General features: G+C 45.1%; 1 protein-coding gene across 3 annotated transcripts in view; it reads left to right on the top strand.

The window, feature by feature from the left end:
• RUNX1 (RUNX family transcription factor 1) overlaps positions 1-27,243 on the top strand; it is a 152,934-nt gene extending 125,691 nt beyond the window's left edge. For 2 of the 3 annotated variants that reach the window (XM_085242631.1, XM_085242623.1), the window contains 2 exons: positions 19,155-19,316; positions 21,717-27,243. In XM_085242631.1, coding sequence (XP_085098757.1) covers positions 19,155-19,316; positions 21,717-22,210 — 656 coding nt within the window. In that variant the 3' untranslated portion in view covers positions 22,211-27,243. Of the gene's footprint in view, positions 1-14,393; positions 15,309-19,154; positions 19,317-21,716 lie in introns of those variants that run through there. The other variant, XM_085242635.1, reaches the window with a different exon arrangement.
• Positions 27,244-27,546: the final 303 nt, after the last annotated feature.

Here is a 27,546-nt window from a genome sequence, read left to right as displayed (position 1 = left end):
AAACTTGGCAGCTCATGCCCAGCCATAGTTCTGTTTTTCATTAGTCAGTCCATTGTCTCTTGCCACATGATAGCAATGTTTAGCTGATGGTTACCACTAAAGAAACAGAGCTTGCAGGTAGGAACAAGTATCCCCATTTCAGCTCTTCACTTTCACAGCAGATCTCTCCGTTCTACTTCGTTTTGCCATTTCTGAATCACTAAACTCCCCACTCCAGTGCAAAAGTGTAGACACTCTTTGACTTGGTGCAGGAACCTTGTAGGTGCATTAACGTTACCCCATGTAAGTGGCTTTCAGTGGTCACTGTGACAGTCAGAGACATGACATTCCTTGGGCTCATTTCTCACTTCCTTCACTCCCCTAGGGCACAGCAGTGCTGGAAGCACCTTTCTGAGCTGCTGCCTTTAGGTCCTCTTCTTGACTGCTCACTTCTGAGGCAGAGGAGAGGCTCAGCATCCTTCAGGATGGCAGCTTCCATGCAGCTTCCTCTGAGCCACACAGTATTGTACCTCTGTGACATTTCATGTCAACTGATGAGCTGTGTCACTAGGCTCTCCTGATTTTCCATGGGAACATCTTATCCCAGCTCATCGCTTCTCTTCCTCAGCACCAAATTCCACCTGTTGCAGCAAAGTGCTGAAGCTATCTAAATCAAATACTCCTGCCTGCCCCTCTGCCCTGAACCTTGGAGGGCAGCAAGTGGCCATGTACTTGACAGCATTCTAGCATTTGAGGCAGATGCTTTTTGTTTTTTTGGGTTATTCCTTACTGGCCCTCGAAGGAAATTCTTGGCCTTTGAATAGCTCAATTGTGATGAAGATTAAAAGTACTGATTGCAAAACTCTGGTAAATAAAATCTCTTAGTTCTTTACTGACAAATCCAGTTTCTTTCCATGGCTCCATGGCATTCTTCTCTTTAATCCCTTCTTGGCAGAACATGACATATTTTGATACCAGAGCTCAAATTACCTCCCATAGTAAATAAAACAAACAAAAAAAAATAAATAAGCGCTCCTTACCCTAAAAACAAACACCCACTGAAACCAGCTTATTTAGCTGATGCTGCTGCCCATGTGCCAGAAATATTGCTTTGACTTTGTAACTGAGTGGATTGTTTTCCTTCAGATGTATTGAACCTGTATTGAACCTTTCCAAACCCAAAATGCTGCAGTGATCACAAGCACCCCTACAATCTAGAAAATAAAGAAGGTAACAAATGAGAAGACTAACACATAAGTTGGTCCGTATACCCAGGCAGATGTGAATCCACCAGACCTTCTTTTCACCTTGGTGACTTCTGCTCCACTCAGTACGCTGGATCTCTGTGTGGAGCTCCTTCAGGCTTTGGGGCTGAGCCCTCCAGCTCCAGTGGGATTTCATCCGTGGGGCAGGGGCTCCCTCAGAGCATCAGGTGCAGGCATGCCCTTGCCTCTTCCGCTGCCATGTCTTTAACAAGGTGTTACGTCAGGCCACTTTCCTCCAATAATCACCCGTATGCCGAGGGTTCACAGGGCTCTTCTCACATGATTGAGTACACAATACACCCTTAGTAAACATATTCATAAGTTTTCCCTATATGTGTTCAGTATATTATGACCTCTACAAATGGAGATTGTTTGCATGCGAAGAACAGTGTGCTTGGATATGCTTCGTAAAACAGACAGCTTTGTGGGGAAACGTACACTGTATAGTCAATAGAAGATTGCCTCCATCTGACCTTTTTCATTCTGCATATACACGTCTTCACTTAAAAGCACTGAAAAACGGCATGGGAAATAGATCCATTAAAAAACTGTGGTTTTGCTCTGAAGGTCAGCTTGATTTCTAACTGTAAATGTCTAGGTCTGCTTCAGAAGTTTATCTGTGCTGGGCAACATAATCAGTTCAAGATTGGTGATTCTGAGAGCTTGCAGGTCTTCGAGATCAATTCCAGGCACTTTCAAGGAGCCTGGATTTCTGAAAAAGAATTGCTTTGAATGTCTTTGGTTAGGTATGACAAGATCACTAGGCATGCTTTATAATCTAAACCATTGTGGTTTACTCCCTTTGTATTTTAAAGTAAGTACAATTACCAGAGCTTTTAGGAATGACTTGGCCAGCTTAGGTTCCCTCATTTCTTGATGATCAAGTTCAGGTAATGAATGAAAAATACTGAAGCCAAAATCCTTCTTACAGAAAAAAAAAAGTTGCATATTAACTGCTTTATTCATTTATAAGTTTCCAGTATTCAAAGAAGTTGCTGTAAATTGGTATGTCCTTTGAAATGTAGAAGAGACAATGTTTTGTCAGCAGTGATGCTTTATTTTATTAGTATAATGATGATTTACAACTAGCTGAACAAGTATGGCATTTATGATGATTTCAGTTCTCATTGCATAAGCTTACTGAAGTGCATTTAATTTGAAATCTCCGAAGTCCAAATGATGATCCTCATTCTGCAGTAAAGCATAAGAATAGCTGCTCAAAGGAACAGACTCTTTGAGATCCTTGAGACCTACATGTACATGAGCAATTTCACATGCAAAACCACTTGCAAATTCAGACCCACTATTAATGACTTTATGGGGAAAGTATCAACAAGAAAACTGTACTATTCTACCATACATTATAAAAGTGAACACTTGTATTGACTTGAAAAAGAACCACACAAAAGGGACTTTTCAAATGAGTGCAAACCAAGATTAGCCAGCTCGTGTTCACCCAGATACAAATGGAGTGCTAGCAGATTGCCTTCTCTTCAAACATTGTTTTGAAAGCCCCTTTCAGCTTGTAAGCACATACCTGGGCATTTGAGCCAAGCTCTTGTGATGGTGGCGCTCCCCAGCTACCACCCCTGTAAGCCTCCCATTGCCCAGCCAGAGGACGAGATTACAGATGGATGTGGCAGGGAACCAGCCTGCGACCTGCAGCTGTGTCAGGGCCAGGAGCCAGCCCTCATCCCAGGCAGTGTCTGTCATCCTTCACTTGGCAAGAGACTGTGTTGGGAAATGCAAGAACTGAGTGATCTGCTCCCAGGACAGAGGAACTGGTGATGCCTGAGATGAGGGCTTGCAGCCATCCCAGTGGGAGCACCCAGATCTTCCACAGAAATGGGCTGTGGCATGAGTGCAGCTGAAACAGCACAGAGGGATCAGGCTGCTGCAACAACATAGCCAGTAGTCAGGCTCTTGGTGCTTGGATCTGCAAGCATGCTGGGAGCACGTGTTTCATGTGCTACCGGCGTCTTGCTCCTTGTTACATGGTACAAGAAAACAGGGCAGGCTCCATCACCAGGAGCATAGGGAGAAAATGGGCAGAGCAAAGCCTTGGACACAGCAAGAGGGCTGGGCCTGTTCTGGGTCACCGCTGGGTGATTGAGGCTGGGGTGGCACGTGGGATCACTCCTGTATGTGGCTGAGCCATCAGCTGCACCCTCACTGGCCTCCCATGCCCTCACCAGGTGAGTAAGCCAGCCAGGCACAGCGCAGGGACTGCTGGGGTGAAGCGAGTGAGAGAAGGAAAGCCAGAGAGCACAAAAACAGGTTTTCCTAGAAAAGTGAAGGAAACATATCCATGAAACAAAAAAAAAAAAAAAAGAAAAAAAAAAAGGAAGAGAAAAGAGAACCAGCTGTGCTAATTCTTGTGCTTGTTTGATCATGTTCAGAGCCTCCTAGACTCTCATGGAAGGGAATGGTTTTGTTTCATGAGGGTGGTGCAGACTGAATGCACGTCCATGTGATTTTTGTATTTGTACATTAAACATTTCCCCAAGTTGTAATTCCTTCCCTCCTGCACTTGGAATAAGGCAACTTTACAAGAAGTCCTGCCTCCAAACAGCAAGCAAAGGAGGGCTGTTGGGGCAAGATAGGGCAAATGTAAATGTGTCTGAGCTAGCTACTCCACCCAGCCTCTCATCTTTATATGAAAAAAAAAAATGTTTCCAATAACTGAAACAGGCAAGGTCTGATCTGCACAGACGGTCTGCAGGCATCTGCCCAAGAAGCTGACGGTTGGCTGGTACATCCTCATCTGATTTATGTTGTGTGTGTGTTAAGCCTTAAATTGTTGAGTCTCTGGCTGGCTGCAGTGGTATTACTGGATGGTTGGTGTATGTTTTCAGCTCACAGAGCTGGCTCTGATACTGGGGTTGTTGGCACTGAATCAATTCCAATCTCACACCTGTCTGAGACAATGAGGGCCTTGTTGCACACATCTCCACCAAAGGCTGTCATACAACTTATTTTTCACATTTGAAGAAGGAGAAAAAAAAATAAAGGGAGGGCTGAGGACATGCTGTCTCCTTACAGGACACGATCCCAGTGCTTTGAGGCAATCGTGCCCTTCTTTTCTTCAGGGGAAAATGTATTTACAAAACAAGGGCAGTGGAGTGTTTATGAAAAGTATTCCTTGGTCTTGCCAGTTAAATGTGACTAAGGCTTGGTCTCTGAGGACTCCGGCATGGGAGATGGTCACCTTGTTCTTCACAGACTCCCTAAGATGCTCCTCTCCAGCTGAGTCAGCGCTATTAATAGCTTCTTATCGGTTTGCCTAGCACCTGTGTCATTTAGCCAGTGCTTTGGGGACATCTCTTGAAATCTAAGAGGTTGTGCAAGGTGCTGGGCTTGGATGCCAGCATGGTCAAGAATCTCTACTTCCTGGCACTGAAGCGGCTCAGCCTGGGTGGAGGATCAGCCTGGCACAGGCACCATTAACTCCTGAAGTGAAGGCGGGAATCTGATTCTTGTCTTGGTGATCTCTCTTTGCTGTTACGGTCTCCCTACATCCACTCTTCCTCCTTGCTCAGATATCTCAGATCTGCATCCTCTAAAAACTCCATCACTGGTTATTTCTTTACCAAGTGTTGTTTCAAAACAGTCAGATTTCGTTTTTAGTTCTCTTCTGTGCAGGTAGTACTTCTGGCCCTTTGCTGGGGCCTTTTCCAGACCCTCTTGTGTCCTTCTTCCCACCAAGGGATGTAGGGGCTGTAGACCTGTCCCACACAGTTTCATCTTCCACTGAATCAGTTAATGTTGCTTTTTCACCATATCAGAGAGGATGCATTTGGCTGAGTATTTCATTCAAGCAGGAGTTTGTTCTCCTCCCAAGTGGCTTTCCAGGCTCTTCCCGCATACCCGTTTGCCCTTATAAGCAAAGGCTCGCTGAGCTTCCTCAGCTGGCAGATGTGCACCATGCAAGCTGTCAGTGACTGGCCCGTCCCTACTTGGGAGTGGTTGATTGTGTTTCTCCCGTGCTTGTCTCTCACATTTCTTTTCCCAAAAGCACCCTTAAGGAAGGAATTAGGAAGGGAAAAGGGCAAGACTTCTCATACCCTCTGAGTTTTGAAAGGTACAGAGACAGACCCAGAGACAGATCTCCAGCCAGGCCAAGCTGGTGTTGCTCTAGCTAGCAGACCAGCAGAGGATCTGCCCTCGCACCTTGTCGGGGTGGTCTTTGGCATAAAAATAAATGATTAACTGAGCAACGAGTGAATGTAAAGACAGATGATAAAATATACTTCTGTTGGTACTTGCAAGCCTTTGTTTCAGAATACAGAGCGAGGCCCTGCGGTGATGAAATGCAGACAGGAGTGTGATGTTATCTCACACCTATAAACCTCACTCTGAGTCCACTGGTGGCCACTATCCAGAACTGCTGAGTTCAGAAGCACTCCATTGCACTAAGTAGAAATGGCTCTTTCAGTCTTTAGTAAACAGAATTTTTGCCCAAGGGCTCTTATCCTTCAAACATTTGCCTAGGTAATTGTCTGTTTTTTGCCTTCTAGTGTCTCATCACCAGCTTATCTGTAAGTTTAGACCGACTGAATGAGTGTGTGGGGATGGGGGAAGAGCTGCTGGAGGATGGGAGAATAAACCATTTCATATTTAACTCACTGATAGGAGAAACTGATGCAAGAGCAGTAGGTGATCTTTTTAGGATCACATCAGGGAAAAAATGAGTAATACAGCATATTAATTTGAACAGATTAAAGATCTGCATGCATAAATGGAAGGGCTTTTTTTGTTGTTGTTTTGTTTTACTGGCAGTTCCAAAATGTCAACAACTGCAAAACAGCAACAGCCAATTTATAATTTCTCATTGAACTTAGAGGTATTGTTTCAGAATGTTGCCTTCCCTTCCAGTACTTGAAGGGGGCCTATAAATAGGAGGGGAAACGGCTGTTTACGAGGGTGGATAGTGATAGGATAAGGGAGAATGGTTTTAAACTGAGACAGGGGAGGTTTAGGTTAGATATTAGGAGGAAGTTTTTCACACAGAGGGTGGTGACACACTGGAACCTGAAGGAGGCTGTGGATGCCCCATCCCTGGAGGCATTCAAGGCCAGGCTGGATGTGGCTCTGGGCAGCCTGGTCTGCTGGTTGGCAACCCTGCACATAGCAGGGAGTTGAAACTGGATGATCATTGTGGTCCTTTTCAACCCAGGCCATTCTGTGATTCTTTATTATAACTACTCTGAAAATATATTTCAATTAGGGCAATTTTTGAAGGGTTTTTTTGTTTTGTTTTGTTTTTTTTCTTGACAAAGCCAGTGACTTATAACCTAACATAACTTCCTTTCTTTCCATCACATTGGATTTTTAGATTAAATGTACATGTCTTTGGTTTATCTTACTGGTGTTCTTTATGAAAGAAAACAATAGTTATTTCATATTTGGTTGCTTACACGTCAAGGTTATGTTTAGCTTTGAAACAGTTTCTGAAATGGCAAAAAGTTCTTTTTGCTTATAGTAATGACTACAGATCCTACACTCCATGCCACAGTTGTATAACACTGTTCAGCTCAGCACTTGCAATGGCCTTCAGCTGTGTTTAGCTCCATTTCTAGAAAGTTTTGGACATGTCACTGTTTCATAAGTTCATAACTGCCAACAGAGAGAACAATACTTTTATATGATATTTCTGAGCAGACAGGTTGGTCACATGGTGCAGTTTGACAGGAGGTTACAGCAAGCTTGATTCAAAAGCATTCAGTCCATTAAAGGTATAGTGATTAATTTTTAAGGTGTTTTATGCACAATGTGAAACAAAGCTCTTGTTTTTGTCATAAGTCATTCACTGCTTATTGCAAGAAGAAATCTTCTTCAGCCTGGCAACACAGCAGCTGTTTGTTCTAATACTGCAAATTACTTTTTTATTCCATACCGGGCCATTTTGCAACACTTGACATGTGTTGACACTTCTTTTCTGTACGGATCAGTTTTCCTTGAACGTCGTTCCTCCTTACCCCACCCACTGGTAGCACCACCTGCGCACAAACCCAGGGTTACGGTTGGTCTTTCGCAGACGTGGGTGCACACTGGCTGTGCTGGAGGAGGCAGGGAGCTTCTGGCTGGCAAGAGAAGCACCTTTGGCTTCACAGCTCAGGCTGCCTGTACCGTTTGCCTTTCAAGTTTAGATGAAGCTTGCTCTGAGATCAAGCAGTACAGCATTTAAATACGGCCCATAAAGCTCACACACAGGTTGAGCTAAACTGTGTGTATGCCCTGGGCGTTCCGACAGAGACTGTGGAGAGGGGCTGAACAAGGAGATGAGTCTTTACTTTCCTTCAAATCCTTCTGTAATGTGTGCTCCTCCAGCCTCCCAGCCTCACCGCAGGGCTAGGCCAGGCCAGCCAGTGCCACAGCTTGTGTAAGATTTGTGCCGGCCGCCGGTGCAGGACGATGCATTCCTCGGCTAAACAGGAAGTGCCAAGGGATTTCATACAGGAAGCAGAGCATTTCTTAAAAGGTATTTTAAATGCATTTCTGGACTGAATGCCCCCGACAATCCAGGGACTTGGGGCTTTCAGCACATACTTCTGGGCTTAACTCATTTTCCATTTCGGTTTTGCAGATCTCCTCAAAACCGGCTTGACAGTTCAGAGGAGCGGATCATTTAACAAAGTTTCCAAAAAGTCCGTTATGGTTTAGCACTTTAATGAGCAATAGTTTCTTAGTCACCTGCTTTAAAAAAAAAAAAATCAATGCATTATTCTAAATCAAACTCGCTTTGCAAATATACATTCACATGAAGAAGACCTTAACTCGCCTTGTAAATCAAAGCTTCACTCTGGAGAGAATTTTCATACCATGGGGCTCAGTATCATTTTTCTCAAGGTGACCTCAGTTGTTGAAGTATGAAGGTTGTATTTGATATGTCACTTACTTTCTCTAAGTCAAAATAAATGAACCTGTGTCTTTAGATCATCAGAGATCCGCTTATGACCAAAAGTTGTTTTAATCCTGATTGGTGTTGGCTTTAAAAAGAATCCAAGCAGATTTCGTTTGCCATCCTGAATAAGAGTTTGGAGGGTGATACTCTGCTGCGTGTGTAGAATGCCCCTAGATGAATTCTACTTTATTAGTTTATAGGCTTTCTTCTGAGCACTTGGGATGAGATCATGAAAGTGTAAATGGCTGTTATCTTCAAAGGCCTCTTTTATACTGACAGAACTCCACCTTACCAACTTGTATTAATAATCTATTGCAATCCTAATTAGTTCACGTCAAGGTCAGTGTTTTGTGGTGGATAAAATGACTGTAAACTCCAGAGAGTAAGTTCTTTATTCTACTACTTTCATGTGGAAAAAGGGGAGGGAGCACTGCAAGTACAAAAGAAGAGATTGATGAGGACTTTTTGTTTATCTGTAGGCTAAATAAGTTTTAATACGGTGTAATTAGTCCACATAATCAGGAGCAACCTTTAAGATACCTGAGGCCATGCTACAGTCGTTCCTTTATCACTCCCACTTGACTGTAGAGACTTCTTCATTCAGTTCTGCTTCTTTATTGATGGCACTTGTTTTCCAGTGGGAATAATCTACTTTTCAGCCTGATATTTACTTGTCTTGAACAGTAGACAGAGAGCAAGGAAATGTTTTGCTGTATCACGAACTTATGACCATCTTTTTGAACACCCTGAGGCAGAGTCCATTGCCTCAGGATCCGGGCACCAGGGTATCAGCAGCCCGGACCAGCGGGGTCATGAAGGGCATTGACCTGGAGAGGAAGGTGCAAGTAATCCTGCAAATACTGACTCAGTGTGACTTCCAGGTCCTGGCCCAGGAGATACTGTGCCACTTCCTTTCACCTTGCTCCACCCGTGGAAGAGAAACTGTGGAGGTATTAACAGGGTGGGATTCATTTCACCTAGCCTGAAACATCCGTGTTTTGTATGTCTCCATCTGACACAGTTGTCTGGAATCTTTGAGTGGGGAGAGAAACAGCTGTTCCTTGTGTGTGATTCACCTGGCTTGGCTTGGATGTCTCATTTAGGTTGCAGTGGCTTGCACCCCACTAGCATCTCTTTTACCCTGTTGGCAACGAAGAGAGTCTAGACATGTAGCTCAGAGGTAGACAGCTACACCACAGATCACTCAAGTGGGAGGAATCCTCCCCCAGGACCCAGGGCAACGGGAGATAACATGACATGCTCTACACAGTTAGCACCCTGCTTTTACATCTGGGCTTCCAGGGCATGACCCAGGGCAGACTGAAGGCAGCTCTTTCTCCTGGGAGCAGCAGAGGAGTGAGATGGGCTGATGGATCGGCTTCCCCTTGAGTACTGTACCCCACCTGAGCCCTGTTCTTCAGGTAGATTGCTTTCAGGATAACTAGGATAGCTAGAATAAAGTGGATACATCTCCCCCAAGCTGTTTTACAGGTTAACTTTCCCTGCTGGGGTGACATCAGGTAATTCACATGTGCTCTGACTCAGCCAAGTGCTCTGCTGAACTGCAGCCTTGCTTTTTGTGTGCATCACTTCTCCCTTTGCTAAAATGAAAGTTGTAATGCTACCCTTCCTCAGGAGGCAGTGTGAGGATCAAGTAATTAATTAGCTGGGAGATATTCACATACCAGAGTGGTTCAGAGAAAGCAAGGAGAAGAGGAGCAGCCAGGACCTGGAGCATCAGATTGGAGAAGGGAGCAGGCAGAAAGGATAGGACCAGGGGATCTCTGCTCTCAGATGGGGTTTGCCAAATGGACAGGTCAGGGATTCCCCTCCAGGCTCAGAGATTAGATTTCCTAGAATGTGGGTTTATTGAGAAAGACAAGGAAGCAATGGCCTTTCTAACAGTTCTGCTGGCTGAGTCCCTGAAGATGCCTTCCCAGCAGCTTTTTCCCTGGTGCCTCTGGAGCTCCAGGAACTTCAGTGACAAACAGCAAATAAATAAACAAGTGTATGTTGCCCAGAGAAGCTGTGGTTCCCCATTCTTGAAGGTGCTCCAGGCCAGGGTGGATGGGTCCCTGGGGAGCCTGAGCTGATGAGGGGCAGCCCTGCCCACGGCAAAGGTTGGTGGGTGGGCTCTGAGGCCCCTTCCAACCCAAGCCCTTCTGTGATTCTCTGATCATTTGATTCTGCGAGCACGCACAGATGTACAGATGTGTGCATCCATGCATTGTCACCCTATGTGCCATCCCTCTTCCTACAGCCCTCTGCATGGCATGACCTCCAGTGCTGGGCACACTGGGAGGAAGGACAATGTTTGCTCACTACCAACACACGCATGTGTGATATCTGTCCCTGATTTCCTCGCCTTTTCACTTTGTGCTTTACTCAGTGTACTTAGAGATAGGGGAGAGCACTGCAGCGGCACTGAGTCTGGCTGCCTGTCTGTAACAGAGGAGCCAACAGAGTGGAAGGTCAGGGCTAAATTGTTTTATTTCATTCCTTGTAGATGCAGGAGGGAGGGAAGAGGAGGATGGGTAGGGGGGAATGGAGTCTTCCTGTTGAACAAATAGCTGCAGCTCTGCGGGGTGACTCATACCTCACGAGACAAAGAACAATGCATCCTTAATTTGCAAAACTCAGCTTTCCAACTTCTGGGTGTCACTGGTACTGAGAGACTTTGCAGTTTGCCCATAATGCCATCGTGTTCTTCAAAGCAGCAGTGACGCCAGCCCAGAAGGAGTGTGCTTACTCAGTAGGAGAGATGGTTTATATTTCATCTGAGCAGCTTATGTACTAACCTGCTAGGACAACACATAATGCTGATTGTGAAATCAGGGTTTTCACAGTTCGGCATTTGGAGCTGCCTGTACTTCCTGATTCTGGCACCAAATTAGCTGTGAGCACAGGGTTGTTTTTTAGGAGCCCCCTCCTCATAACCACTTACTATGGGTAAACTGCTACCTGCTGTTTCTTTGCTGTGCATTGTGCATGTGCAGTTTTGTATGTAGGCAGTTCATTAGGGGCGCTTTAAACCTGAAGCGATACACATTTCTCCTTCTATCCCCAAAATATACACAACTAGAACAGGTACCCTTTGTAGCATTTCCAGGCATCTTAAGATTATTAGAGCTCTTAATTTCTTGATGTGGACACAAAGAGAGTGAAGGAAATTCAAATAAATTGTGGGGAAGCATGATTAGTTTTTCTCCCTTCCCTGCCACTCATTTCCAAAGAAAAGCTAGCAAAAGCCTCATTGATAGATTTCTGCTCTGTCACCACATTCAGCACTGATACACTCAGAAATACCGATTTGCACCATTTTCTTCCTCGAGACCCTTTCTGGCACAGTGTCGGAAAGGAGTGAGCTAACTTGCTAACAAGGGACACAGAGCAGTGGGAGGTAGCTCGTCCATAGAAATGGAATGAGAAGGGAGTGAAGAGCAGAAGTGGTGTTCTGCACCCCAGTGCCTGCTCACACTGCTCTGTGTCTGTAGGTTTTCATGGCCTTCTGTAGTCAGTCTTTCTCAGGGCTCGGCACCTTTCTATATGGCCGTGCTATACCTGGAGTGCTGTACATTGGGGAGTGCTGTATCATCACCAACAGGGCAGCTAGAACCAACAGCAACAGCAGGTTGGGAAATGTTTCTCCTCAAGATTCATATTTTTCTCTTACAGTTTGATGCCTGAGTGTGGGAAAATTCTCCCACCCAGCTATCCCACAGCAGATGTTTTGCTTCCAGAACTTCTCTGATCTTCATCGTATTCCACGAAACCACAGTAATATTGAACTAAAATGAAAGCAAACATAGGTAGGAGATCTCTGCCAAAGATCTGTCCTTCGGTGAGGGGGATCCCAGGTGGGGATTTGGGTGGAAATTTTTCTCCTCACCATAACTTAGAAATTTCCAGGCACACAACATATCTGTCACTGTCGTTCTTGACCAAAATAAGTTCTGCCACCCATCAGCAAGCCAAACTTTTCAAGGCGCAAAGGGGAGCGAGTGCTCATCTCCTATGTATTTCCAGTGGGAATTAGAAGGTTTAAAAAACTTTCCCTCTGGGCAAACCAGAGCTCGCACCCACCTGAGTGCACACTGCTGTGTGACAGCGGTTTCCTCAGCCCGGCGTGTGGAGGGAAACCACCCTGCGGGCTGCAGTCACTGCCGGTGGAATTTTACAGTTTGCTCTGTAATTTTCCAGCTCCTCATGTTCCAGCGCTGAGAGGTATGAGAATACCAGCCTTGTGCGGAGGCCACGGCTGCCTCTGCTGCTGCCAGGGATGAACTTGTCCTTTGGAAAGTCCCCCTTCTTTGTGCTCCTGACTAATTCCTTCAGCTGCCGGCAGATGACACGCCTTTTCATGGTGCTGCGTTCGGCTGAGGATTTGCTGGCACTAGAGCGAGGGAGGGCAACTGAATCATTTCAGAAGCCCTCCTTTAGAGGGGCCTGGTTGAACTCGAGCAGAACCATGTGCTGCTCAAACCATCACCTGCAGCCTCTGGGGCCAGGGATGACAGAGAGAAAGACACAGAAAGTAGAGGGAGAGAGGTGTCGACAGGAAATATATTCTGGGAAGGGGGTGAAGGATGAACAGCAGCTTTTAGACATCCTTCTCCTTAACACAAAGTATTCCTGTGCTCACAGTCCCTTTCCCCTGTTAAGCAAGATGCCTCTCCGAGTGAACAAGTCCAGTCAAGATGATTCCTGCCTTGTACTTGAAAGGAAAGTCACACTATAAAAGCTGTTTCCCTTTGGAAAGATGAGCAAATCAGAGCAGGGAGGGAGGGTGGATGAGTCCCAGACTCAGAAAAGCCTTTCAAGGCAGTTCAGGATCCCGCTCTTCCCTTGTCTGCCTCAGAGTTGACACCAGGAAACTAATCCCAGCTTTCATTCACCCCATCCCTTCTGCCAGTTGGTGCCTTTAAAGTGCTCACCAGGATGGCGGAGGAACTGCAGAACTCAATGCTATGCGACTTTGGGCTTTGTTGCATATGACTGACAGCAATTTTTGCAACTTGAGAAAAAAGCCTGGCAACAGCAGCAGCCGTTTTGCAATGCGTTTTCATCGCTCTGTGCCGAGAATGACAGGATCCTCACTGCTCTGGCTGGTGGCTTGTCACCACCCAGCACCTGGAGTGACTTCTTCAACTCCAGGCAGTGGCTTTGTAAAGGGTGGTCTGTCCAGTCAGCTTTGCTTCTAGATGACAGGTGCCCTCTGCAAGAGAGGGCAGTGAGTGTGGCACTGCAGCCTGGCAGCCAGGGCAATTAGCCTGCGGGGCCTGGCTGACTCAAGGCGTACCTGCTGCCTCGCACCCGCCAGCTCCATCCTCCTGACTCACATCCTGCTGCTCCTCCGCAGCTCCCAGCAACATGCTGCATCACCCCAAGCTTTGGCCACGCAGCAACCAGTTGGGAGCTGACAGCTGTGTCCCAGCTGTAGTGGTGCACGGAGAGCTGCCTGCTCTGCTGTGGGAGTGAGGGCACGTTGGGAGGTGCATGGGATCCAGCCCAGTGCATAACCTTTTTGGCTCACAGTGGGACCTGTTACCTGGTTTGAATTGCAAGCTTAAAGTATTACTTTACGAATAGTATGTCTCGCTGATCTTCCTGTAGGTGTCCCTGTTCATTGCAGGGGAGTTGGGCTAGATGACATGTAGGGGTCCCTTCCAACTCAGATGATTCTAGGAATCTATGAACATGCAGTGTTTTAGGCAGCCTATTATGAACTTATATTTGTTATACAGAAAGAATGAGGTGACAGGAACAAACATTTTGCTACTGTCTGAAGCAATGTCCTGAGCTGGCAGTACCAATCAGAGCAGTCCTAATAGGACTGATTGATGCCTCCCGGGTGCCTGACAGCAGCAGGGTGCTCTCCGGGAGAGTGAAAATGCATGGCTTGACTTTATAAAGCACACACAAACAGCACCGCAGGACACTGAAGGAGGGGAAGTGACTTTTTACAGTCTGATAGTGATAGGACAAGGGGGAATGGCTTTAAACTCAAAGAGGGGAGAATTGAGTTAGATGTTAGGGAAAGTTTTCACTGAGAGGGCGGTGAGGCGCTGGCACAGCTGCCCAGAGGAGCTGTGGTACCCCATCCCCGGAGGTGCCCAAGGCCAGGTTGGATGGGGCCCTGGGCAGCCTGAGCTGGTGGAGGCGTGAGGGGTTGGGGCTGGGTGGGCTGTGAGGTCCCTCCCAGCTCAAACCCCCCTGTGATTCTGTGATTCTGTGACTTCCTTAAGGCCCAGCGACCCGGCGTCAAGACCAGGGCTGTCCCCGAAGTCACCCCCTGGGCGCCGTGGGCCACACGGGGCTGGGGCCGGGCTGCGGGGCTGTACGGGGCTCTCTATGCGGGCTCAGTGCCGGGCTCAGTGCCGGGCTCTGTGCGGCTCCGCACCGCCATCTGCTGTCCGGGCCCTGCCCAGGCTGTGCTGCCTTTCTCCCCCGTCGTAGAGCGCCGGGACCGCCAGCAGCATCCCGAGAGGAGGAAAGTGGCCTTATCCCGAGTCTCACACCGGAGCTCTCGTTTCGTTCGGCTATTAAGCGTTATGCAACGTTTGTACAGTTTAATTACAAGTTTTTAAAAAGAGCCGAGCACAACCTTTTCGTGGCAATAAAACATGACGAGGCATGAAAGATGGTTCCATACTTTCTGCTTAATAGCTTGTTAGGCATGAGGCTGGAGGCTGAAGAGCTAGTGACTAGGCAGCAAGGTGTGAATTATTACACCATAATTCTCGCCCTGGAGTGCTTTATTGCAATTAATAACTGTTTTCATGTTTTTAAATACATTTTCTCACACCATAAAAAGCAGAAATGGAAAGTACTCACTAATGGGAGAAATACCGGGAGAACTGGGCACAGTTCACCGACCGGAGCAACCTCTTTGGTTTCGTGCTATTCTGATCTGCTTTAAAATGATTTTGAAGTTCTAAGACAGTGTGGGCCAGCAGCTCTGTTGCTTCCCTTTGTTGAAGGAGCTCTCCCTGCAAATGATTCAGAGGAGGGAAGCGACTGCCCTCTCTTTTCAGCGTATCTTCACCTGAATAACCTCAGTCACACAAATCCACACATTCAGTTCCTTGTAGTAGTCTGCCCACTTCTGAGAAGTATATCTGTATTTGGAAAGTAGAAAACAAAAAGGAGCACTAAACTAAGGAAGGACTCATTGTCTTCTTTTCTCTTTTTTTGGGGCGAGGGATGGGGGCGGGGAGGGGAGTAGCCCAGTTCTGTGGCAAATTCAAACCCGTTCCAATTCAATTTAGGGTGAACCAAAAACTGAAGAAAAGCAGATATCCCCCCAAAAATACAGCACTCACTGAGACCCCTAATCCAGATCCTGCTAAACCTGTTGGGAGTGCAGCCCTTGCCCCTACTGAGAGCTGAATCTGCCTCTCAGTGCTGAAATGCTGCCATAAAGATGCTACTGCCTGGAGCATCTCCCTTATGAGGAGAGACTGAGTGGCCTGGGGCTGCTCGGCCTGGAGGAGAGAAGACTGAGAGGGGATCTCATCGCTGTAAACATCTAATATGAAGGAGTCAAATGTATGGGGCCAGACTCTTCTCAGTGGAGCTCAGCAACAATCAGCAAGGGCTAATGGGCAAAAACTGGAATACAGAAGTTTCATCTGAACATGAGAAGGAACTTCTTTGAAAATGACAGAGCACTGGAACAGGATGCCCAGAGAGATGGTGGAGTCTCCTTCTCTGGAGATACTCAAGACCTGCTTTCCTGTGTGACCTGCTGTAGGGAACCCACTTTAGCAGGGAATTGGACCCAGTGCTCTCCAGACGTCCCTTCCAACCCCTACAATTCTATGATTCTGCAATACCTTTCTCCACTTGTTATTAAACAGTCCTGAGAGTGATGCTTGGGGTCAGTCAATATAATCTGCTTTAATGTGTGTGTAACATAATACACTGTATTAACGTTGCTGAATAGATTGCAGCTTAATCAACCTGATGTCAAAAAGCTGATCTTTAGCATCTAGTAGCAAATACTGGGACTGGGAATACAGGTAACAAGATGTAGAATTGATCGGTAGAACTTTCTTTTACGAAAGACTTAATGAGATTGTGAGATTAATGATGGGGGTTCTCTGGCTGGCTGTCATTGCTACAAACACCCCAGGGATTGGTAATGATAGCAAATGGAGGAGGTAGGTCGGGTGCTTTGGTAGTCTCTCTCTGGATGTTAGTAGATGTGTTTGGTCCTTTACTCAGTTTCTAGTCTGGACACAACACAAGGCTAATTGTAGTACCACAGAATGAGAAGAGATGGTATTTTGTTCTGTCCACACTTAGTAAGTCTGTGACAAGATCTTGCCTCCCTTTCTGCCACTAGAGCTCTGCTGTGGCTTTTCATGCATCTTCTTATACTGTTAGGGTGCTTATTGCACCAGGGGCTATGTTATGAAGCAGGAGTCATGCTGAGCAAGGTACAGGACAGACCCATAGGCCTGTCCTGAAGAGCAGCAATGGAAGAGACAAAGGAAAAATGAAGGGTAGAGCTGCCCTGCCAATTAATGGAAGCTGTAACAGAAGGGAGCAGGCAGCGTGTCCTCCCCCAGGCTGAGAAACAAGGGTGGGACTTCTCCCCTCTTCCCTTCAGTGCTGGGAGCTGAGGACCTGTGAGCTAGTGATAAAACATTTCCAGTCAAAGGCACTCAGCTGCAAAACAAACAAGAACAAATACTGGGGATACAGCCAACTTGGGATGTGCTCCACAACTCCTCACTTGAAAAACAGCTTCCCCGCCACCACGAAGCAGGGAAAACAGGAGCAGTGCGGAGTGCTCTCCCTCCTGACAAGGCAGGAAAACAGAGAGGCCATGGCCTCAGTGGAAACCTCCTTCTGCAATGACAGCACTGGGCAAAGCCCTTGGAGAGAGGTGAGGGAGAGCAGTCTTGGCTCCCACAAGGCCTCAGGCAGGGACTGCCTCTGCGGAACCTCCACACTGGGCTGGGTGTGTCCTCCAGCACATGTATTGTGGCTCCAGCACTCAGCAGAGCTCCTGAGTGGAAATCAGTGGGACTGACACCAAAGTAAGGGAGTCACAGAACCACAGAACCATTAAGGTTGGCAAAGACCTCTAAGATCACCCAGTCCAACCATCAGCCCGCCCCCAGCACGCCCACTGCCCACGTCCCTCAGTGCCACATCCACACGGCTCTTCAACACCTCCAGGGATGGTGACTGCACCACCTCCCTGGGCAGCCTGTGCCACTGCATCATCGCTCTGAGAAATGTTTCCTAATATTCAACCACATTTAATTAACCCCGTTTTAGAAGTAAAATACTTGGGGTCAGGCCATTACAAAGTTCACTGCTCCGAAGCTTTGTGGTATGTATCCTAACGCTACCCCTAGAGACTGAATTCCCCCGTCTCTTTCCCTGTTGTCTTTAATAAGCAATGGCCATATATTAACAACGAGGTGATGTTACAGTTCAGAATGTAGCAGGCTTTGTGCCTGTGCCCTTTTGTTTGTTGCTACTAAAATCCATTTATTCCAATTGGATGTTGCTTTTAAAACAACGTGAGTCAACTGAATATTTTTAAGGAAGTCTGCCTGAAAAAAATTAAATATTAATAATATCTGTTTTTTAACGATTTGAAAAATCTTTAGTACACCTTATTTTATTCTGCAACTGCCTTTGCTAGCTATTTTTGAAAGGCTCCAAGTTTTGTATAAATCCTCCTTGCTAAACGGGTGAAACAAACAAAATGTAAAACTCATCTCCATAAAGCACAACAGAATAATAATTTCCAGATGGGCTTTCTGATGGAAGATCAAAGTCCTTCATCTCAGACTTGGGAAATTTCCCTTCCACGCTGGTATCAGTTTTATCTGAATGCAGTCTGTCCCAACATTGGATTCTTTCAAAGAGACAATTAGCTAGATGGAGCTGCGGGAGACTGCGCTTAGTGCTGAAGAATATGGAAAAAGATTTTGCTAAAAAAAGCAAAAAATGTTGTGGGTAGGCAAGGGAAGGATGAATCTTTCTCACTTTGAGTTGTGCAATAACTAGACATTTCTATACACTCGAAAATGCCAGTTTCAAATGCAAATATTAAATAAGCAAAAGAGGACTGTTTCTACATTGGTGCAACTGGTTTGGGCAAGCTCCCAGCTATGCATCTTTGATTTCAAACATCTCGAGGCTAGAAAATAATAGCTTAGTGGTTTTCCATATTTAAGTAAATGTTTTACGCATCTATGCAGTTTCAGATTTTTCTTCCAAGAACCAGAAGTTTCTCCTGAAAGCCTGTACACACTGGGCATCTGCATTTTCAGCTTAGCAGTTCCAGAGTTTGCGTAGGGGTTCCTATTTCTGAAGTTCAGCCACTGCTAATAGGTGCACCCATACCTCTGAGTTTTTTCTGTTTGTTATACATAATAAGTACCAAAAAAAAGATGTACAAAATAGCTCTTCATTTAATCCAGGCTGAGATTTTCAAAAGGTGGAGGAAGTCAAATTCCCCCAGTCCCATTCCTCCAATTAGGAATCTGCCTTCTGGAGATGAGCTTCACTCCCTCTCTCTTTCTCTCCCACACTGGCACGTTTCCATCTTGTTTTGCTCTCTCTACTTAGAAGCTTTCACAGAAGCACTCCCAGTACAGTATTTTTGTCTTCATGGTGCCATGCAGGACGTGTCTTTCTGGCAAAAAGGGCTGTGACTGCACAGCCTGAAATACTAATGGAGCTCAGTAATGAGCAGGCTTTTCACCCGGCAAAGCCTTTTCCCTGACTGCTTTTCCCAACGACATGAAACAGTAGAAAGCTTTGCAAGAAAAAAATCAACCAGTCAAAACTCACAGATGTACAACTAGTATCTGAGGAAGCAATTCATCTGCAGGTCTCTTGGCAAAGGGGATTATGGAACCAAAAAGTAATCGCGTTGCCATTTAAATTTCTACACCCACCACATGGTTTGGTTCATATCTTAAATATTGCAAAGTTTTATCATTCAGATCAACCTATAGGTCTCTTTCTCATTGCAGACACAAGGCAAGTGCAGCCGTCCCCACCGTGGTCCTACGACCAATCCTACCAGTATCTGGGCTCCATCGCGACTCCCTCGGTGCATCCTGCCACACCGATATCACCTGGCAGGGCCAGCGGCATGACGTCCCTCACTGCAGAGCTTTCCAGCCGCCTCTCAGGTGAGACTCTGCAAATTGTTAGTGCTGGGATGCCCATACAGCGATCACTGTGTCCTTGGGTGCTGCTGCAGCTTTTCCCTACTGCTGGTGAAGCATATTCTGAGCCTTTTGCGGAGAGCCATCTCAGCTAGTTGACTGGGATTTTTGCAAAGAGTGAGGAAATAAGGTTTGGGTCCCAACATAATGTTCTCAAAAGAGAAAGAAACAGAAGAAAGTGGCTACTTTGTAGATGTCTGGAACTATAAAAATAGTTGAGATAGCTGGGGAGCTGTCATATCTGCCAAGAAATGAATGCCACATATACTTTGGTTCTGTTTCCTTCCTTCTCTCAAAATTCAGACCAGAGTACATGGTCTGAATACATTATGGGTGGAAATGCTGCATGCAGGATGGTGTTTTTTGACATGTTAAGTGTTGCGCTGTACTGTCTTGTTACATCTTTCTGAAATATTACTGCAGGGCTTTACAAGCCAGCATAAAAATACAGCTTGAAAGTGAAAGCTACTCCCCTGGTTTGTACCGTGCTCAGCTGACCGTCTGCTGACTCTAACCCCACATATTGAACCAATATGTGTGTGTTCAATAGCAGAAAATTTCCTAAAATGAATGAGAGACGTATAATCCAACCTTGCACATGGCTTTTCCAAAAAGTATATTCTTTGGCCATACATATTGCTCTCATTTGAATAATCAGAGTAAACTATTTCATTAAGGATTTTACTTTAAAAAATCATGTTTCTTGTCTAAACAAACAGCAGGTTGGAGGGCTTTTAGACTTGGTGCCTCAAAAGACAAAGGGTATCACACATACTTGAAACACCTTGACATTAACTTCTGTTCTGCTTTTTGCCAAACTAGGCAGAAGCAGCCCTCCTCTGAGTGATGTGTCTAGGCAGTTTTAAGAAGTTTGATTTCTTTCTCAGGAATGAGGTGTGGAAGCACCATTTAATATCTGGCAGGTTGTCAGATGTCACCTTTGGCCTTAACCACCCTCAAGCTCTTATCACTCCACACCATGGTCCGTCTTACCGTGTTAAATCTAAAGGTGTTGGGGCTTGGGGGAAGGAAATGTGTTCAAGGGTCCCACTGGTATTCCAAAAGTCAAAAAGACAGAAGACAAACTGAAAAAGGAAGCATACTACATGCGTCAGAGCTTTTCTAAGAAATTCATATAAATTCATCAAAGAATGCTGGCTGTGCAGTTGACGAGCTTTCAGTGCTTGGCGCTGGAGTGTGTCTGCTCTAGCTTTAAAATTGGCCAGAGCCAAGAGCTTTGTTTTCTCTCTGCTTCTTCTCATGAGTATTTCCTTCAGCATATGGTTCCTCTTCTGCAGACTCCACACCTTGTCTGATGGAAGAAGTTGTCTTCTGGAAACATTTTTTCTTAATTATGATTGCAGTAATTTTAATCACGCATAGTTGCTAGCTCTAGGGACTGACACCTTCCATTAATCTGAGTCATGATGAAGATCCTTTCTAGAGAGGCCATTATCTGCTCTGCTTGTTTAATCTGTGCACGTCAGAGAAGGAGATGGTGGGACTGGACATCTTTTCACCTGTGTCAGACAAAACAGAGCATAATTTGGCCATCCCATAAAAAGCTCACTTAGGATGAGAAAGATTTCTAGTACAATTAAAAGAGGGAAAAAAAAGCCCAACTCCCAAATGTAGCTTTCTGCTTTCAAAAGGCATTGCTGTTGTTATCCCTTTTTATATGCTTACTAGAGCCAAGATTTTTGGAAATTAGTAACGACTATGTAGACAGTATATGAAGACCCACATATAAGGACCTCACATGAACCTGATTTTTTTCTGACTTTGGTAGTTTAAAGAGACAGTGTAGAACTGTGTTGCGAAATGCTAACAGCTGGGCTAAGCCTGTGTGTGTAGAGCTCACCTGTGTATTTTGAAAGGACAGTGTGTGCACCAAGGAGCTTCCCGTTTGAGTCAGCAAATAAAACTGGGAGCAAGGAGAGACTACGCAGAAGCTGAACAATTTGTATTTAGGTCCTATCAGTGTCTGTGGTGAGGAGTCTTGATTCTAAGCAAGAAGGCTGAGATCCGTATCCATGTTCCCCACCCATCTGCTGAGGATGAGGGCACTCTGGAAATGTAAATTGCATGTGCTGTAAGGTCTCTGTGAGCAAGCACGTACACCTACAAAACATGGTGAGAGCTTGGCACTCCTCTTTAATTGCTGCTTTACTGCAGTAAATCCAAAACATCCAGACCTGCTAGCACTGTGTGTTAGAGATGGGGTGTGGGATAGCTCAGTTCTTTCCGTGGCAACACTGCTTTAGTTTATTGTGAAACGGAATTCTGATGTTGATGATTGCCTTGCAGAGGTGAATTTCTGCTCTGCCAGTTTGACAGTCTCTGCTTTCCTTTCATGCAATCCAGGTGCTTCTGACTTGACGGCATTCAGTGACCCCAGAGTGGGGATTGACCGCTCCTTCTCTGCGCTCCCTTCCATTTCTGATCCTCGGATGCACTACCCGGGAGCGTTCACCTACACGCCAACACCCGTCAGTTCGGGGATAGGGATCGGTATGTCTGCTATGTCCACGGCCACCAGATACCACACTTACCTCCCACCTCCATATCCCGGTTCCTCTCAGGCCCAAGGCAGCCCATTCCAGACCAGCTCACCTTCGTACCACCTCTACTACGGAACCTCTGCTGGGTCCTATCAGTTCTCCATGATCTCAGGAGGAGACCGGTCCCCCCCGCGCATCCACCCCCCTTGCACCAATGCTTCCACAGGATCGACACTCCTCAACCCCAACCTTCCCAACCAAAGCGATGTGGTTGAGGCAGAAGGGAGCCACAGCAACTCCCCAACCAACATGGGTACCACGGCAAGGCTAGAGGAAGCGGTTTGGAGGCCATACTGAATGCATTTTAAGTAGTCGTAGGCCAGGACTAACGTGCTTTCGATTTACCGATGTCCGTAGGTATCCCATAAACACCTGTCTTGCTTATGGGCCCTGCCATATTCATACATCACTTCCAGAAGCAAACTCTCCAGAAGTCAGCGGTCCCAGGAGCAGTGGGGTGCATTGGGCCAGCTGCATGTCTGGAGAAGTGATGCCATGCCAGCAAGGTACCCCCCAGGGGGCTGAGCTTCTGGAAAGGAGGACATTCAGGTTGGTGGCCTGTAGGTAGTGAGGGTGAGTAGGAAGATATCCAGGCTGTTTCCAGGCTTGTGGCTTTCAAACATGCCCAGGTTTGAAGGTCTCCACAGTCCTAAAGAGAGTTTCAGTTCACTTCTGTTTTTAAGACTTAAGACCTAACAGAAATTTAACGAGTTTACTGCATCTTATGGACGTATTAACTATAAGGAAGTATAGGAAGATTCCCAGAGGGAAACTGTGAACGCTTCTGTTTTAGCAATGCTGTGAATGAGAGGTTTTATATGTTGGACTTCAGTTTTTCCTTTCCTTTTTTTTTTTTTTAAAACCACGTTGTGTATTCCAAAGAATATGGAATTTTTTATTGCTGTTTTTTTTTGGTTTTTTTTTTTTGGTTTGGGTTTGTTTATTTTTTTTTTTAAGGATGCAACTCATCCTGCTTTGCATCTAATTTGTTTAATTTCTCTTGGCACCTTATAAATCGCAAAAAAAAAAAAGAGATTTTACTTTTTGTTGTTGTTTTAATCACGCTTGCTTCTTTCTTGCTTTGTCAACTGAAAGAATCAGCCCCTTTTTCAATGAGTTAATTTAACTTTTTTTCTCTTGGACTTTTTTTTTTAATACAACGGCTACAGCCTTTGGGTCATTTTCAACTACTGTACTACTTTGATGATATTTATGCTTGATATTTAGACTTTTCTTATTTGTTGATACTATTATTATTTAAGTACGCCTATATTAAAGAGATCAGCAATTGCCTTTTTTTGGTAGCAGCCAAAGTCAAATTTGTCACATTGAAAAAGGCTGGAATAACGATGGGTAAAGTGACCTCCTATTTACCTAGAAATATTGTTTACAATTATCTCCCTTTCATTTTACTCAGCTAGGTGAGTCCAGAGCCTCAGAGCTGTTTAGATGCCCCACTCCCACTGAAACAATTGAGGCATCAGAGTCCCAATGAAGGCACTGTGCCTTTCCCCGCAGTGGAGTCATCTCTCCACAGCCCTTCCTCATTTTTCCTTCGTCACCAGTGGTGATGCTCAGGATCAGTACTCAGGAGGTACTTATATCGTAAGGCAGTCTTTTGTATTCCCTCAACTACGTTAGTTCCCATACAGCCCTGTTCTGTGCTGAGCTTCCCTTGGCTTCTTGGTAGAGGCTTCATAGTCTTTCAAATCAAAACCCAACATACAGTTATCATGGCAGGAATGAAGTGAAGAAGAATCTGATATAATCAATGTGAGACTTGCTCCCAGCTCAGTGGAGCCAAGATTTCTGTGCAGTAGTAGAGCCATGTTCAAGTATACTGGAAAAGAGATCAATTCGTGCATCACAAAATAGCTCAGACTGAACAAAGTCAAGTTCATCTGGAAAGCAGGCCAGCAAAGAAGGGGCCTTAATGGTTCTTCCATCACCATATATTAGGGAAGAGGAAGGAGATTTAAAACCCATGCACAAGCTATTTGGTCCTGTAGCAAATATGCATGGCTTGTAGTAGGAGCATGTTAATACAGAGTCGTCATCATTGCCCATCGTTACAGCACAAACATATCAGATGTCACTGTAAAGTTTATGGCACTATTTTATTTGAGGGTTTGGTCTGAACGCAGCTGTTGTACTACTCATTAATTACAGACTGCTGATGTTGACAAGTGTGCGTTCCAAATGATCTGATTATTATTTAATGTACGTCTTAAATGAGTGAAACAATTGCAGGTCAACTCAGAGAGTATTTGAAAGCAGGACTTCAGATCAGTGTTTGATGTTTAAAAAAAAATAAAAAAATGAAAAGGATTCAAATTAAAAAGATCCTTGGCTGCAGGCAGCAGAACAGCTGGACTTATTTAAAACCATTTGTTTTTCAAGATTTCTCTTTTTTTTATATATGATTTTGCTTCTTTGTTTGAGTCAGATGCAGTAGCACTTTGGTATTGAAAAGTTACAAATTGAAGAACTTGCATTGTCAACAAGGTCATTTTTGTGCAGAAAATAGGGGGTGTTTCAAGAGATCTCAGCAAAAGTTCAAAATGGTTCTGCTAAAATATATACATGGCCTCGTGCTTTTATTTAGTGTAATATAATTTATCATTTTCTAGAGTTTGCTCTGATCAAAAAAGGCAGAAAGCATCAAAACCAATATCAGAACAATTAAAAATGCATTTTGGAAGTATGGAGACCTTGCTGAACATGGAAATACAGAGACCCTACCCTTACATAGTTGGAATCTCACCTCATCAGTAGCCTAAAAAAAAAGTCCTTCCTCACTAAACAGTAGCTCTGTTGCAGAATCCGTTTTACACATTCTCTCGCACTCTCCGTGCAGTTCAAATCCCCACTGACCACAGCTTTCCTGTCTGCCTTGTGACTGGACCACCCAAGTGCATAGTACTGCGAGTGGGAACCCAAAGGTGAGGGTGAGGAACCGCAGAGGAGCCGCACAGGGCACAGCTGCTGGTGGTTGGGTTACTCCAGCCCAGTGGCAGAGGTGAGGCTGCTGTGGTAAGGATTCTCTCACATCAGTCTCTCCCCACATCCACGACTGCTGTCTGCTGAAGCCTTTGCCTGTTTTAGCCCATAGTGTTGTACTATCCCCTTCTGAAACTAAATTGTCAGGGAGGGGAAGGTGAGCCCAGTCTGCCGGCCCAGTGGTCAGGCCTAACATTTAACGTTTCTTACGGCTACATGTCTCCTTTCTTTACACCTGCCCTGAAGTGGAAGTTTAATTTTACACTCCCTGGTGTGAACGGTTTGAGAAAGTGCGGAACTGGTCACAGCACTAACCCCATTTCTGATACACAACCAGAACGTGGGGTTTCCCACCTCCTCACACACCATCACTGCCAGCAACTCTTGAGTCGAACCTCTCTGTGCACATCAAACACAGAACAATGCAGTGCTCCCTTACAGAGGAACATCTAAGTTTATTATCCCGTGCAATTAGTCTGTTTAATCACCGTGAGCTACAGTGTATTCACACAAGTGCTTATGAGACACCACAGTTCGCTCAAATCTCTATTTTTGTAGCCATCTCCTGCCCTGCTCAGGACAGCAAAGCTCTCTGAGGCTGTAAAAACACTCCTATGTCATTCCCCTCGTATCTAAACAGCACTTGGCAGGCAAAAGGAGGACAGCTAGGTAAAACACTTCCCCCATTCACATGCCTCCAAATTATAGTGTATAAGTATATATTTTTATATGTAATATATATATATATTTATATAGTTTTATCATCCCAGTTGCTGAATGGAATAGCACTGTTGTGGTTCCCTTTGCAAGTCTCTGTCAGCAGAGTGCCTTAGGCTCCTTCCCCTACCGACGTGCAGTAGTTGATGGCAGTCTCTACTATCAGCTTGTGTGTTCCTCTCACAAGACACAGCTTGTTGTCCAGAGGCAGCCTCGTCAAGCAGTTCCAAAGTAAACACAGGGCCGACCGCCTGTTTGCATTAAGACCCCTTACTTTGCTCTCAGCGTTTCTGCTCACTTCCAGAGTTCCCATTTGGTTCCCAGAGCAAAGTGAAGGAGCTTTAGTGCAAGAGGAGGCAGACGCAGGGAGCGTCGTTGCTACTAAGGATTTTATTTGCAGAATTATGCCAAATAAACTTCTGGAAAGGAGAAAAACGGTTTCCTCCAAATGGCCCACAGTCTTTGTCAGAGTGTTCCGAATTGCCTGCACTCTTGAAACATTCATTACTGCTTTCTGGATGACCTTCTCCATTAATGTATTTGAAGATTCAGGATAAGTGGATCATTTTCAATTTGGGCAAAACACTTTCTTGCTTTCCTGCATTGTAACATTCTTGTGTTTTATTTTTGTTAACATTGCTTGGTCAGTACTGATCACTTGGCATTTTTCTCCTTGTCCTAAGAGGATTGCATCAACAGAGTTACTTGTATTTATGTATGTAAATAGAGTTCAAAAGCTTCACAGCAAAATATTTAGTGCTTGTAATTACTCCGCTTTTTTTTTTCTTCTCATTTTTCTGTGTTTTTAATGAACTTACTTTTGTTTGCTTACATACTCTAGTGAGACTTATTTCTTTCCAAATTAGTTATTTTAGGCTTCGAGATTAACTACATTTTATTCACTTTTGTAAACAGTTATAGCATGGTCTCTATTCAACACTCTTCACTTTTTTTTTTTACTTTTTTTTTTTTTTTTTGTGGTAGGGGAGAAATGAATGTGCAAAAATCTGTGGGTTATTTGTGGTATCCTGGGTGTGACAGTTACACACTTTTCTTTCAAACACAAACTCAACTTTCAGTCTGAGGGGGTGGCATGGCAAGTCAGAGGGGAGGGCACAGTGGGAGACGCGCTCCTATCAGGACAGCATCAAAGTGTGTTCGTTCGGCATTTACTGGATCTGTTTACAAACCAGATGCTGCAGCATACTGGAACAGTCACATTTTCCTTTGACGCTGTCATGCTGAACATTTCCAGAAGGGGAAACTACCAGGTTCTGGAAGTTTGCTTTTTTGGTTTTTGATCACAGGGGATTTTTCTTCCGGGGGTGGGAAGGGGGGCTGCTGTTTTTTGGAACCAGATAGGAAAAGAGAATAGAGTAGATTTTTCCCCCACTACAGAAAGTCTCTAGATACCACGTCAGAGTAGACTCTTGCTGTACATACAGATGGCTGTGTCCAGCTCCACGGGAAAACTCATTACAACTAGCACGCAGAGCAGCTGGACTGCTGCGTTAGTTCTAATGAAGACTTTCTTTCTTTCTTTGTACCACAGTTTCCTCTGTAAATTCAATATCATAATTAGTGTGAATGACAAATAAAACGTTTGACAAGTATGCACATTGGCCTGGTGCGTTCTTTCATCAGGGAGAAACCGACTGTCACAGGAAAAGTAGCCATCGGAGAAGGATACTGAGAGTGTATCACTCACAACATCAAAAATACATCTCTGTGGGTTTTTTTAAATCTATTTATTGCTTTTTTAATATTAAATTGACGTTTTTCTGATGCAGAACGACCTGTCTTGCTATCCAGTAGGACCATCAAAACAAGACTCAGATGAGACTTTGCATGTACAGAGGCTTGGTAATTGAATTGTATCTCCAACGTCTTGATTAAATTCTTGAATGGTCCAAAAT

Source organism: Meleagris gallopavo, chromosome 1 (assembly GCF_905368555.1).
Source record: "Meleagris gallopavo chromosome 1, MGAL_WU_HG_1.1, whole genome shotgun sequence".
NCBI lineage: Eukaryota > Metazoa > Chordata > Aves > Galliformes > Phasianidae > Meleagris > Meleagris gallopavo.
This window is presented reverse-complemented; position numbering and strand designations above follow the sequence as displayed.